The 15,330-nt window shown below is 37.0% G+C and overlaps 2 protein-coding genes across 3 annotated transcripts; one reads left to right on the forward strand and one right to left on the reverse strand.

Moving 5' to 3' along the window:
- The first annotated feature begins 623 nt into the window (after positions 1–623).
- On the forward strand, positions 624–5,778 carry LOC122278289 (putative deoxyribonuclease TATDN1). Of its 2 annotated transcripts, none has more exons than XM_043088473.1 (12): positions 624–762; positions 897–917; positions 1,045–1,145; positions 1,970–2,040; positions 2,137–2,200; positions 2,307–2,387; positions 2,768–2,838; positions 2,977–3,087; positions 3,289–3,371; positions 3,885–4,101; positions 4,819–4,902; positions 5,169–5,778. In XM_043088473.1, the coding sequence occupies exons 1-12, from the start codon at positions 741–743 to the stop codon at positions 5,248–5,250; spliced, it is 1,008 nt and encodes a 335-aa protein (XP_042944407.1). In that variant the 5' UTR covers positions 624–740; the 3' UTR covers positions 5,251–5,778. The 2 variants fall into 2 exon arrangements, with proteins under 2 accessions (XP_042944407.1, XP_042944408.1); XM_043088474.1 differs by having other exon boundaries at positions 625–762; positions 1,970–2,027; positions 2,137–2,180.
- Positions 5,779–6,065: 287 nt separating this feature from the next.
- LOC122278290 (33 kDa ribonucleoprotein, chloroplastic) lies at positions 6,066–14,467 on the reverse strand. The gene is made up of 4 exons (XM_043088475.1): positions 13,924–14,467; positions 13,699–13,800; positions 6,677–6,985; positions 6,066–6,577 (listed from the first exon to the last, which is right to left on the reverse strand). The coding sequence occupies exons 1-4, from the start codon at positions 14,371–14,373 to the stop codon at positions 6,446–6,448; spliced, it is 993 nt and encodes a 330-aa protein (XP_042944409.1). The 5' UTR covers positions 14,374–14,467; the 3' UTR covers positions 6,066–6,445.
- Positions 14,468–15,330: the final 863 nt, after the last annotated feature.

Here is a 15,330-nt window from a genome sequence, read left to right on the forward strand (position 1 = left end):
CTATATTTATAATGCATCAGGACCAAAGCTGTCCTAAAGCTCATGAAACAACATTGAGAAACATCAACAATTAACAACAAATAAACATTGAAAAAAGGATTTGACACAAGACATAGAATAGTCTAAAATCTAACGAGGAAGGGTGCCATTGCTTGACCTTTTCACTTTTCAGTGACACTGCACTCTTGATCCGAACAATAGTAAAACACTGTAGTTCCACTTCCTCACATAATCCCTGAAAATTGTAATACAATTTGCTGACGTTGTTTTAACCATTGTGGAAGGCATTTCGAATTAACAGAGAAATATATCACATTTTGAACTTAATTGTACCAATACCGTTCCACTTAGAAAAAAAGTAAATCCGTATCAATCTCTCTTACGTGACAAGGATACCTTTTTCCCAATAAACATACTCTTCGTACTGTTGTCATGTCATATTTAAAATTTTTTATGTCCTAAAATAAGTCAGTTCCTCTGTTTCAATGATAGAGAAGCTGCATTCACACCAACTTTACAAATTCAATGACCCCTACAAGAGAAATACAGAAGTGGGCTGCAGAAAGGTCGGAACTAGGGGCTAGGAGCAGTGTTAGGTGGGCCAACCTCAAGCCCATTTATACTTTCAACGAACTGTTGGGCTTTCGACCCAGAAAATAAAAAAGTGATTTTGTTTTATTTAAAATCTGTTGAGTGGCAAACTCGACCACAGCTACTCGCTCTTTCATTCCGAGCTAGCCATGGCAACAGTGCGCATGATAGGCAAGCAACTCCTCTCTCTCTCTCTCTCTTCAAATTGCTATACCATGAATGGCTCTCTAACTACGCCTCAACTAACCATTGCCTGTTCTCTCTGATTTGTGATTTTACTTTGTCTCACTCTCATTAAAAAGCAGACATAGCCGTCAACTTCACAGGTCAGTCAGGCATTTCATCAGACACTACTCGGCCTGTTTTCCAAATTTCTAGCTTTCTTTAGAAAATTCCATTTCTTTGTTTTTATCCAACTCAAATCTGAATCCCACAAAACATTTCGCAATACAGATGGCATGTTCAAAGGGATCTACAATGGCAAGCAATGCCACCTACCGGATATAGCTGCAGTTTTGAATAGGGCTTGGAGTGCCGGCGTGGACCGAGTCATCGTAAGTCTTATGAGACATCCTTTTTTCAATTGTTGAATAAATGGTATCGCTTTAATTTGTCGGTAATTCGGTTGGTATAATTTTTTAAGATCCGAAATGTGTTAAAAACCCAACCATTTATCCAAAAGTCTTAGGACTCTTGATACTAATTTGGTTAAATCTTTAACCATTGGGATCATAATATTCCACCATGCTTCTGAATCCGACGTCCACGGTGGTCCATTTTATTGACACTGACCAGGTGGCAGACCTTTCCCTTTTGGCGGCTTCACTCATCTATCAATATTCAATGACTTAACGTTATACCTATACATAGTACGAAGGCATTTTAATCCAGCTTATTGGCCACCCCTTTTTTGACTTGAACTTGTGTCGTAGTCCCTTCTTTGATACTAATTGTTAAAAACTCAACCGTTGATCCAAAAGTTCTAAGGCTGTTGGATACTAATTTTGTTACACTTTTAACCATTAGGATCATAACAAAATGATGTAATTTTTTACTTCTTAGATTGTTTAATGTCAGTTTGCTTCAATAATCGTGGTTCCTAAGAATTATTAAGAAATCAAGTGATTGAATTTTGACTTTTTACGTTGATGTAGTCCAGTTGAGGAAAAATTGGAATGTAAACTTTGGGTTTCATTTTTTCTTTTTCTTTTCTTTTCTCGATTATTTTTTCCCTGTTTGTGAATGCAGAAAATTATATAAGAAATTAGAGAGTTATGTATTGCAGTAGAGTATAACACCATTGGATGTATTGTAGTGTTCAATTTGGTTGATTTGGCTGTGCCATAGCTTTTTGATTCTGAATGGGGTTGTGGTGCAGGTAACTGGTGGGTCACTCCAAGAATCAAAAGAAGCTCTTGCAATCGCCGAAACAGATGGTTTGTTGAACATGTGCTTCAACTTCTCTTGTCCTTGATTATGAACAATCTGTATATGTCTTCTGCCATGGGGTTTTCACCACTTTGATAGTTCATTTTTTCCCCACAGGGAGGCTCTTCTGTACAGTCGGTGTGCACCCAACAAGATGCAAGGTTACTTCTTGTTCCTTAAAGTTATGTCTTCATCAGTTATTTTTCTTAGGCCTATTGATTGTGAATTTAATAGTGTAGCTTGTTTGTAAGGTGTTTGTGATTATGGATATCCTGTGCTTTTTTCAGGAGTTTGAAGAGAGTGGAGATCCTGAAAAACATTTTCAGGCTCTTTTGACATTGGCCAAAGAGGGAATTGAGAAGGGAAAGGTATGCATTATTGTATTGATCTGGCATTTCAAGCATAGAACATCTGCAGAAGGTATGTATATTTAGACGTGAAATGATTGATCTCGTTTTCTGTCTCAGCGTCTGCTTTATGAAGCACTTTGTTGAACATGTTTTGTCAATATATGGATATAAGAGTGCAAATTTGATTTAATTGCAGCTTATTTAGATGTGAAATGGCATCTAAAATGGTTTGAGATCTATGTAGAGTTTGAAAGTTTAGTTTTTAGTTTTTAAGAATTCCAACATGGTAAAGCACAATTTTTTCTTAGCCTGATACCATTAGGTAGATGAACATTCTGGCCACATCTCTTAGGTTCAAAATATTGGTCGTTAAGTTGTGCTCTAATATCATACATAAGGTGGTTGCAATTGGTGAATGTGGATTGGACTACGACAGGCTTCACTTTTGCCCAGCAGAGATTCAAAAGAAGTAAGTGGTAGCACTGAGTAAAGTAATTATTTTCAATATATACCTTTTATTCTCTGTTTGTTTTTTTCACCACTCCTATCTTAATTTCATTCAAATGATTTGGTGCTCTGCATAATTTGGCTACTTTGTGAAAGCTAGGTATTTTGAGAAGCAGTTTGAATTGTCATATACAACAAAGCTACCCATGTTTCTTCATATGCGTGCAGCTGCTGAAGATTTCTGTGAAATTTTCGAGAGAAATAAGGACAGGTGCAATTCCTAAACCACATTTATGTGCCAAATTGAAATTTTCTGGTTCAAGGTTATTGTAAGTTTTAGCTTGTTATACCATTCCCTTTTCACCATTATAACTGTAGAAACTTCCAAGTTTTTGCTGTCAGATTTTGTGTGATGGCATTTTTCCATGCCGGAGTGGATACTCGATCGTGTTTTCTTCTGCTTGTTTCACAGGTTCAGTGCTGGAGTTGTCCATTCATTTACTGATAGTGCAGAAGATCGTGATAAGCTTCTTACATTCAATAATATTTATATAGGTGAAGTTTATATGTTACCAGTTCTATGTTATGTACTTCCTTTTAAACATTCTACTGAACAAAATTATGTAACATTCAATATAAAAATCTCTGTTCAAATTATGTAGTTGATCGATCCCATCTACGGGCTTTATCTTCTCTAGAGATCCATGCTAACTGCTAGTTTGGTATGTGAAATGAATACAGCAATGAAAAGAAGTGTTGGCATTTGTTTGGCTGCATTTTCATTAGAGCGAATTGTCAAACTTTTAGGAATAACTATTTCCCTTGGATGAGGATTAGCTATTCCCATTTGAAGGGATTGTGTTAGCTATGCCTTGACGCCGTGGATAGCTCTAAGACTTTATACCCCCCCAAAAAAAACTGATACTTGACATGAACTCGTTTTTAGTGTTTTGCTAGTGAGAGGATATCCTTTTTCTGAACCTATCTTTTAGTGTGTTGCTTACACAATTGTTATGCCTGGGGGGTGGTCCATGTCATGACTATTACACATTTTTGGGATCTAAACAGGAGTAAATGGTTGCTCTCTGAAGACGAAAGATAATCTTGATGTGGTGAAGGGCATTCCTGTAGAGAAAATGATGATCGAGACGGATTCTCCTTATTGTGAAATCAAGAACACTCATGCTGGGATTAGTTTTGTGAAATCCATCTGGCCCTCCAAGAAAAAAGAGAAGTATGATCAGGAGTGCATTGTTAAAGGCCGCAATGAACCTTGTCTAGTTCGGTCAGTATTTTTTTTTCTACTGCTGTATTATAACTTTTTTAATGTTGTTCCTTTCAGATGAAGATGTAATACATCTGATCAAAAATCTCAATGGACAGATGTCATTTAGGGTTAGTAAATGATATTTATGAAAAGAAGAAAATGGGGGTTACTGATGAACATTAATGCTTCGTTCCTATAGTGAAAGAAGACATGAAAAATGATGAATAGTAAGTTCAACTAATGCAAAAGTATCCAGATGTTTCCCCAATTTTTCAATACCCACAATAGGTGACTATCATCTATTACATGGGACAATGAAATAGGGTAATGTGTGCATCCACCCATCTAGTTTTAATAATAAAACACTCCAACAGACATTCAGAGCTACTACATGAACTATATCTGGCCGTACATCTCTGTTTATTGCAGCATAAAGATTGCCATCCAGAGATTACCCTTGAGATACGTGACCATATTTATCTATGGTGCATATCTGAATGTCTTTTGTAAGACAATCATGCTCTTGGGACTTGGGAAATTCTTATGATCTGCTACTATTTTTTATTTGTTTGATCTTCTAGAACGTGAGACTTGGACAAGAAATTTTAACTTGGAAAGTGTCAACTATGATAATTTAACGGCTATTAAGTCCGCCTGTTTACATCTTTCTCTGGCTTTAGATTATGCTCTTAAATATTTACTTGTTTTTTGAGACAATATGGCCATATTTTGTAGGCAAGTTCTGGAGGTGGTGGCTGGTTGTAAAGGTGTCTCTGATATAGATCAGCTGAGCAGGACCTTGTACCACAACACATGCAGGTAATTTTGTTGATATAGATCTTGGATGTAGAATGATTGGACCACTTACTGTTTAGAAATGATGCTCTCTTTGCTGGAAATATTTGTTGTTTCATTGGACAATAATTTTCCGTGCTCCAGAATGTCGTTTTTCCCCATCGTAACTGAAGTAACTAATGTTAAGAGTAAGCCTACCATGATATTTCTATATGCCACTATGGAGGTTTATTTCGTTTACCATCACAGACATTCATTGTTTTGCTTTACGAGATTATCTTGCTGTGCAGGGTTTTCTTTCCTCAAGACTTGGATTCTGCAGCAGATGCTCTGCTTGCTGGTGGTCATGACTCTGATGAACCAACTTCTTAGGGACTTTGCTATAGCCATAAATCTTCTTGAGAAAGACTATTTGGTTCCTACATTCCTCCACTTCGCTGACAAAGCATTCCGCATAAGATTTAAAAAAGAAAGAAAGAAAAGAAAGTCTTGGATAGGGAGCCCCCATGAGAGTTACATCTACATATGTATTTGATTGCCAACTATCCCCCCAGTTTTGGAAATGGGGTTCTCGATCCTTTCAGGGTCTACCAAATTGTTCCAGAGATTAGACGCCATATTCTCCATTTGTATTGATCACAATGCAAAGCAATCATGATTAATGGCGATTGTTCCTGGTAACCAGGCATCTGTGCCCGACCCAAGTTTTCATATTGTTATCTCCACCAGTGTACATCATACTGCAACTGTGACATGGTGGTTGTTCCTGTGGATGAAGAATCTGACCATGAACCTGAGTTTTCGAACTATTTATCGTGTATTTGATGTGTACCATGGAAGACGGAACACCCAAATGCGGACTCGAGATAAGAGTTGATTCAAAATACAGATTTGACCATATATCCCAATCTGACCCGAGGATGGCCCAGTCTGACCATATATTCATACGACATTTTTTATAACCTTTTTCAACAACTAACTAATATGATAGTATCATTTTATAACTTTATCATCCAAGTTGGAATGCTGTATCTTGGCTATCCATCCACACACCCCCGGAGCTACAATAAAACTAAATTCTTGAGAACGCTAGATCTATGATTTTGTTTATTATAATCAATGAAACGTAGATGCTTACAGAGAAAGGTTTTCTCCTCTTGGAAGAGTCGTTAGCTAGCAGTTTGCAGTGAGATAAATTAGTAATTTTTTCTTTATTTTGGTAAGGAATTAGGGTTATTACATCATTCAACCACTTCCCCTTTAAAATAAGGTACAACAGTTGTGAATAACTCAGGTACAATTTGGTGCCTTCATGGATCAGTATGAGGTAGAAATGGCATTTAGCTCTGAGAGAGAGAGAGAGAGTGAGAGAGCCTTCAAATCTAAACGCTCATACCACAGTCTCCTTCCCATGGATAATCTTACTATTGATGCCATCCGCTTTTTCTTCTCCGATCTTTATTCCCATATGCCAAAAAGGACTGCAAGGAGTGTTATAGAAGTAGACGGGCTGCACTCCTTTTGCAGAATTGGGGATACGTTCCAAAACTGTATCAAAGCCACCCAATCAGCTGCTGATGCTAGAAAGCAATTCGTTGCTGTTAAGAATGTCATCTGCCTCTCTTTTCTCTGTCGGTGGAGAAGCAGAAGAAGATCTTTCTGCAGCTGAATTTAATCGTAGAGGCCGACCTTCCACCTCCTAATTGCATATTCACATATAAACACGTTATGGAACAGGATATCATAAGAAAGATTCAACTTTCAAGTATGTGAAACTCAATCACCAGGTTTTTATTACCACTCCATTCATGGCACTCAAAGCAAATTCTGCATCTTCGGCAGTTTCAAAGGAGACAAACCCAAAACCACGAGATCTTCCCGAATTTCTCTCATAGATGACTTTTGCACTCAATATGCCTCGCTGATCTGCAAAAGCATCTCTAAGACCCTGGGAAGTAACGCCCCAACCAAGGTTTCCAGCATAGATCTTGTGAGGGCTTTCTATAAATCCCCTGGAGCTGTTCCTTACCTTCGGCCCCATCACTTCCCTTTCACCTCCTCTTGGCACTTCTGGGAAGTTCACCTTAACAGTCCGGCCTCCGACTTGCTGTCAACCACCATAAGCATTTTTAAATGGCAGAAACTAAGAGTCAAAACCACCAAAACTTGAAGCTACAGTGACATCAAGCCTTTGCTTGTTTTATGTATTAGGGTTGCCATCTTAAATTTAGATCTCGATAAGTGTAATATGTATGTCAATACATTTATCTGTTATGTTCTTTATTTAATTAACTAATGTGTTCTCTTATATTTGTAATAAGTGAATGATGTGCAAGTGGCAAAATCAAGACCCTTGAAGTTGTTAAATGTTGAGCGGCTTGATCACGTGAGGAGCCTGTGCTTTCATCTGAAAGTTTATAAGCTGAGCCGCTGGATTGCTACACGTGTCATCATCTGTTTTGTAACATATATATTGAGAGCTATATCGTGTAAACGCTAATCGATTTCATTCATTTGTAGCGGCTGGCTTTCTGAGAGAGAGAGAGAGAGAGAGAGAGAGAGAGAGAGAGAGAGAGAGAGAGAGAGAGAGGGGATTTAGGGTTTCTAGGGTTTTGCTCATGAGAAAAGAAATCTGTGCGATTTCTTTGTGATTTTCTGAGAGGGTTTGTAACTCTAATGAACTGAGACTTCTCTGTGCTGCATTGATTATCAATAAAGATCTCTGAGGCCATTCTTGCAGTGAACGTAGACCATTAGGGTCGAACCACGTATCTCGATGTGTTCTTTCCTTGCTTTCCTATTTTTATTGTTCATACTTGTTTCTTGTAATTTCTGGTATATTTGTTCTTGGTTTATCTTGTTGATACGTGCATAGTATTTGTTCTGTGAAGTGCTGTATATTGGTATTTGGATCTGTGTTGGTATACTGCTGGTTTTGTGAACATAGCTGATAATATTGTGACTATTGTGAATCTTGAGCATTCTGTTTTGAGTCAAGAAACAGAAAGATATTTTTTTGTTGTTTTTCAGAAACGAAACTTATATATATTTGTTTAAACAAAGGATTTCTTTATTAATAAAACCTTGACAATTTTATAACTATAAAACATAGGTTTTATAACAATTGGTATCTGGAGCCTAGGTTCATGGGGACCATGAGGTTTGATATAGAGAAGTTCACTGGTGACAATGATTTTGGCCTATGGAGAATCAAGATGAGAGCACTGCTAGTCCAACATGGACTGCAGGATGCTCTCCTAGGTGAGAAACAAAAGGGCTCTTCCTCGAAAGAGGAAGATAAGGGGTCTGTCCAGAAGGACATTCTCCAGAAAGCCCATAGTGCCCTAATCCTCTCTCTTGGGGATAAAGTCCTGAGAGAGGTGGCTAGTGAGGACATGGCTGCAAGCATGTGGCTAAAATTAGAAAACCTATATATGACAAAATCTTTAGCAAACAAATTACCCAAGAAAACAAAACTGTATACCTTCAAGATGACCCCTGAGACTCCAATAGGGCAGCACCTAGATGAGTTCAACAAAATCATATTAGACTTAGCTAATATAGACATTAAGGTGAAGGATGAGAATCAGGCCATCCTCTTGATGAGTTCTTTGGACTCATCATACCTAAGTCTAAAATAAACCATGATGTATTGTAGAGACTCTTTGACACTTGATGAAGTACTTCATACTAGGGAACTTCAAAGTAGGGGAGATACCAAACAGAATCATGGGGAAGGCTTGTCTGTCAGGGGCAGAATAGAAAAGAGAGAGAAGAAGGGCAAGAATGAAAATAAGAGATATAGGTCTAAGTCAAAGGGGAAACAATTCAAATGTTTCCACTGTCACAAGGAAGGGCATTTAAGAAAGATTGTCCTGACAAGAAAAATAATCCTGGAAATAAAACCAAAGAGGTAGGGGATGCCTGTGGTTTTAAAGGTGTATGAGAGTGCTGAGGTACTCACAGTGAGTAAGGTTGATTAAAAAACAGAGTGGATAATGGACTCTGGCTGCTAATTTTCATATGTGTCCAATAAGGGAGTGGTTTGAGACATTCTCTGAACAAGATGGGGGACATGTAATTCTAGGTAACAATAAGGCCTGCAAAGTCAAGGGAATAGGGTCAGTTAGACTTAAAATGTATGATGGAATTGAAAAAGTCTTGAGGGAGGTCAGGTTCATACCTGAATTAAAGAGAAATTTAATTTCTCTTGGTATGCTTGATTTGGCAGACTATACTTTCAAATCTGAGGTAGGGGTACTTAGAGTTACCAAAGATTCCCTAGTTATTATGAAAGGGGAAATCAGAAATGGTTTATATACACTACTTGGGAAAACAGTAGTTGGGGAAGCATCCCCAACTCAGAACATAGTAGAGAATAAAGTTGTGCTATGGCATAGGAGGCTTGGTCATGTAAGTCAAGGGGGGCTTTTAGAACTACAAAAACAAGGGCTGCTGAGTGACCAAAACCTAGAAAACTTACCTTTCTGTGAAGATCGTATCTATGGAAAGGCAAAAAAGGTTAGTTTTAAGTCAGCAACCCACAACACTAAGCAAACCCTAGATTATGTTCATTCTGACCTATGGGGACCAGCAAGAGAAAATTCACATGGTGGAGGGAGCTACTTTCTCTCTTTAGTGGATGACTACTCTAGGAAGGTCTGGATTTACATCCTTAAAAACAAGAGTGACACATTCGAAAGGTTTACTTGTGGAAAACCAAGTAGGTAGAAAACTCAAGATCTTAAGGATTGACAATAGTCTAGAGTTTCTCTCAAATGAGTTTAACATGTACTGTCAAAAGGAAGGAATTCTTAGGCATAAGACAGTGAGGTAAACCCCTCAATAGAATGGCTTAACTGAAAGAATGAATAGAACCATCTTAGAAAGAGTAAGGTGCATGTTGTCAAACTCAGGGCTGCCCAAAACATTTTGGGCAAAAGCTGCCACTACTACTGTACATCTTATTAATAAATGTCCTTCATCTGCCATAGGATTTAAAACTCCTCATGAGTTATGGTTTGGAAAACCTCCAAAGTATGACTACCTAAGAATTTTTGGGTGTGTTGCTTATGCACATTCAAAAACTGACAAGTTGGAACCTAGGGCACTTAAGTGCATCTTTATAGGGTATCCTTAAGGTGTTAAGGGTTACAAGCTGTGGGTAGATGGACCAGAAAGATATAATAGCATAGTGAGCAAGGATGTGACTTTCAATGAGTCACAAATGGCTCGGGTACAAGGAGAAAAGGTAGACCAAGAAATTGTTAAGTCTCCAAGAGGATCTCAGATTGAGGTGGAGCAAGTAATGGCCCAATCTGAACCTAAAATTAGGGAAAGTAGCCACCCTGAGGAAGAGTACTCAGGGGATACGGATCAAGGTGGAGCTAACTCCTATAACCTAGTAAGAGATAGGCAAAAAAGAGTCATTAAACCTCCTATAAGGTATGGTCAAGCTGATTTAACTATGTATGCCTTAACAATAGCTGATGAGGTAGTTTATCAGGAACCTAAAACTTATAAAGAGGCAATGGCTAGCAAGGATTCCACCAAATGGATTCTTGCTATGCATGAGGAAATGGAATCTCTAAATAAAAATAAAACCTGGGTTTTAGTGCCTAAACCTAGAGGGGTTAAGCTTGTTAGATCCAAGTGGATCTATAAGAAAAAGGAAAGCATGCCAGGGGGTAGAAGGGACCAGGTATAAGGCTAGACTTGTAGCCAAAGGGTTTACACAGAGGGAAGGAATTGATTTCAATGAAATCTTCTCCCTTGTGGTTAAACACAGCTCCATTAGGCTACTGCTAGCTTATACAGCTTTTGAAAACTTGCATCTAGAACAGTTAGATGTTAAAACTGCTTTTCTGTTTGGAGAACTTGAAGAATAAATTTATATACAGCTTCCTGAAGGCTTTACCAAAGAAATTAAAAATAATCAAGTGTGTCTTCTTAAAAAATCTTTATATGGTCTCAAACAATCACCTAGACAGTGGTATAAGAGATTTGATACACACATGATTAATAATGATTTTAAAGAAGCTGCTATGATAGTTGTGTCTATTATGAGGAAGAAAAAAGAATATTTGTTTATCTCCTATTGTATGTTGATGACATGCTGGTAGCTTGTAAGGACATTGTTTTAATTAATCAAGTTAAAATCATGCTAAAATCAGAATTTGAAATGAAGGATTTGGGCCCTACTAAGAAAATTTTAGGAATGGAAATTGAAAGAGACAGGAATGCTGGAATGCTATACTTATCTCAGAAAAATTACATCTCTAAAATTCTCAATAGATTTGGTATGGAACATGTCAAGCATGCAGCTACACCCTTAGGACAGCATTTCAAATTGTCTATAGATCAAGCTCCTAAAACAGGCTCTGATATTAGTTTTATGCAACAAATCCCTTATGCTAGCATGGTGGGAAGTATAATGTATGCAATGGTTTGTTCTAGGCCTGATCTAACTTATGCAGTGAGTGTAGTTAGTAAATTTATGGGGAACCCAGGAAAATCCCACTGGCAAGCCATTAAATGGGTATTAAGATACCTGGCTGGTACTACTAACTTGGGTCTCACTTTTGGGAACAATGTGAAAGAGGGTTGTGAATTGGCTGGCTTTGTAGACTCTGATTTTGCTGGAAGCATAGATTCTAGGAAGTCATTAACTGGTTATGTGTTCACTGCTTTTTTTTGGGGGGGGGGGGGGGGGGGGCTATTAGCTAGAAATCACACACAATCTGTGGTGGCATTGTCCACCACAGAAGCCGAGTATATAGCATTGACAGAAGCTATTAAAGAGGCCATATGGTTAAAAGGGATTGCAAGTGAATTAAATATTTTCAGTGGCAACATCATAGTACATTGTGATAATCACATTGATAGGTCTAAACACATTGATATACGACTTCATTATGTAAGGGATGTTATAGAATCTAAAGTAGTAGGTGTGGAAAAGGTCTCAACTGAGGAAAACATGATGACCAAGTCTGTCCCATGGTCCAAGTTCAGACACTGTCTGAACTTAGTTGGTATGGAGTCAAGAGTCAGTCCTCATTAGGGGGACAGTGCAGGAATGAGCCAAAGATGAGGGTCATATATATATATATATATATATATATATATATGCTTATAAACACCAGGCAAATAAATGTTTTGCCAAGGTGGAGATTTGTAATATGTATGTCAAATACATTTATTTGTTACGTTCTTTATTTAATTAACTAATGTGTTCTCTTATATGTGTAATAAGTGAATGATGTGCAAGTGGCAAAATCAGGACCCTTGAAGTTGTTAAATGCTGAGCTGCTTGATCACGTGAGGAGCCTGTGCTTCCATCTGAAAGTTTATAAGCTGAGTCGTTGGATTGCTACACGTGTCATCATCTGTTGTAACATATATATTGATAGCTATACCGTGTAAACCCTAATCGATTTCATTCATTTGTAGCGGCTGGGTTTCTGAGAGGCAGAGTGATAGAGAGAAACAGAGAGGGGGCGATTTAAGGTTTCTAGGGTTTTGCTCATGAGAAAAGAAATCTGTGCGATTTCTTTGTGGTTTTCTGAGAGGATTTGTAACTCTAATGAACTGAGACTTCTCTGTGCTGTATTGATTATCAATAAAGATCTCTGAGGCCATTCCTGTCGTGGACGTAGACCATTAGTGTCGAACCACGTACCTCGGTGTGTTCTTTCCTTGCTTTCCTATTTTTATTGTTCATACTTGTTTCTAGTAATTTCTGGTATATTTGTTCTTGGTTTATCTTGAAGATTTATGCATAGTATTTGTTCTGTGAAGTGCTGTATATTGGTATTTGGATCTGTGTTGGTATACTGCTGGTTTTGTGAACATAGCTGATAATATTGTGACTATTGTGAATCTTGAGCATTTTGTTTTGAGTCAAGAAACAGAAAGATATTTTGTTGCTGTTTTTCAGAAACGAAACTTATATATATTTGTTCAAACAGAGGATTTCTTTATTAATAAAACCTTGGCAATTTTATAACTATAAAACATAGGTTTTATAAAAATAAGGTATTTCATAAGGGAACCTTTTTAAAAAATACATAACCATCTAATTTAGGTTGCTTTAAGCGAATAGAGCAACAAAACTTACTCTATATGCTGTAGTCCATCAAGAACATAGATTGGGAATAGACTCTGTATTGGAGCAAAAGCAGAACAAAACTATATATTGAACCAATAATTTAATGACTGAGATAGAACTTGTTCAACTCTGCATCCTTCCATTAGCAATGCATGGCAATGAGAAAGTAGTGACAAATTTTCCATGACCCCAATGCAAGAGCCAGTGGCAAAACGGTAAGACTTGATACCAGAATATAATTACAACTCAATTTCATGGGAAAAATCATAGTAGATTCAACAACTTAACATCCTTACTATAGAATCAAGTAATGCTTGCACGCAATGGTGCAGTCTATTATAGGGACCCAACCAGTTGGATGATTATTTACCCAAGCAGTTGGGTGTTCATTCTGACCATGAAGATTGGACATGCCTTGGTTTTGGGTTTGTAACCACCACGGTGTCTTGAAAGTTACCACGAGTGAGTGATTTCAATAGCATAATGGTCTCCGTCTTTTAAAAAATATACATACATATATATATATATATATATATATATATATATATATATATATATATATATATTTATAAATTAATAATGCTTGCAAGCGGCAAATAAAACTTTATCAGAGTAGCTTCAACATTAAGCCATCAGATTAACAGTCTAGCTAGAGAAAAATGTATATCAATTTAGGAACTTTATGAACGGATGTCAAAAACATGTTTACTTACACAGCCATTAAACATCCGAATTGCTTCTTTAGCTTCCTCGACACTCCCCATGGAAACAAACGCAAAACCTCTGCTCCTATCGGTTATTCTGTCATAAACAACCTAACGGAAACAACACAATCACAAAAAATTCTACCCTCACATTGAAGAAAATAGTGATTGTAATATATTCGACATACAAGAATTGTAAGTGAAACAATAATTAGGGAACGGAAAATCACAAACCTCCACAGAAACCACACGGCCAGCTTCCTCAAAAACCTCAGCCAATTGAGCAGAAGTCATAGAATACGGCAAGTTACCCACATAGAGCCTCCCTTCTTCGCTAGACCTCGGTAGATTTGGCTCATCCTCTTCCTCTTCCTCTGCCGCTTGATTTTCACTCGATTCTATTTCTGGGTCTTCTTGTTCTGTGCTTTGGCTATCTTTCTCAGTCTCGAAACTCTCGAATGCGGTCGAAGCAAGGGGAAAGCGCGAAAGAGAAATAAGAGCGAAAGGAGAGAGATTGTGGAGGTGGGTCTTGAGGTTGAGAGGCTTTGTAGGTCTGGGCTTTGATGGTATGTGGGTAGGGATGGGGGTGAGACAGGTGGGGAAGGAGAGATTGGACGGCTTGTTACAGCAGATTGAGGAGGAAGCTATGGTTGTTGCAGCCATGGAGATGGATGAGGCCGACATTTGGTCGAAACAGAATGGTGAAACCAATCCGACAAGACGGATAGGTGCATCTTGAAATAGATTTTATGAATCTTATCCATTAGACATTGACTGATCGACCATCTACTTGTTTTTCTCTTTCGACCAGTACTAATGCTACTTAAGAGTTGAGATTTTATCAACTAATAATGTCATATTTCATCATTTAAATGAATAAATTACGAGAAATAATGATATTTTAGTTGTGAAACGTGTAAATAGTGTTTAGTTTTTTCATAAAAGTAATTAAATACGAAATTTATATAAAAAGAATTATTTTTTAATAATATATTTCATTTATTTAAAAAAAAATTATATAACACTTATATACTCTATATTTATATATCTAACGTTACTCTTAAATTATATTACTCGATTCAAATAAAAATGCTAATTATGTCATCCTAGACAATGAGTGTTTTATGGCAATTGTTTGTATTAGTTAATTAGTTAAAACATATTTTATCCATATTTATGATTGAGAATAATAGGTCCGTTTGGTTATACAGATGAGATGAAATGAGATAATATGAGATGAGATGAGATGTTTTAAATAATAATAAATAAAATATTATTATAATATAATTTTTAAATATTAATTTTGTATTGAAATTTGAAAAAGTTAAATTATTTATTATATTTTGTATAGAGATTTGAAAAAAATGTAATGATGAGTTGAGATGATAGTTTTTATTTTAATTAACCAAAACCTAAATGATATATTTTAATTTTTTGGACATATGGTCCGTACGATTGGGATCAAGGTGGTGTCAGAATTACAGATGTCAACCCTTTGAAATAGCAGCACCGCATCAAATCCAGTTTTGCATGAATAGTAGCTCAAAGTAGATGAATCAGCAAGCCAAGTTCCATATTTTTACCAGCCATACCCTCCCCTAGTCCTGGAATGCATGGTACCAAATCCCAGTGTCTAAAAAA

Source organism: Carya illinoinensis, chromosome 10 (genome assembly GCF_018687715.1).
Source record: "Carya illinoinensis cultivar Pawnee chromosome 10, C.illinoinensisPawnee_v1, whole genome shotgun sequence".
NCBI lineage: Eukaryota > Viridiplantae > Streptophyta > Magnoliopsida > Fagales > Juglandaceae > Carya > Carya illinoinensis.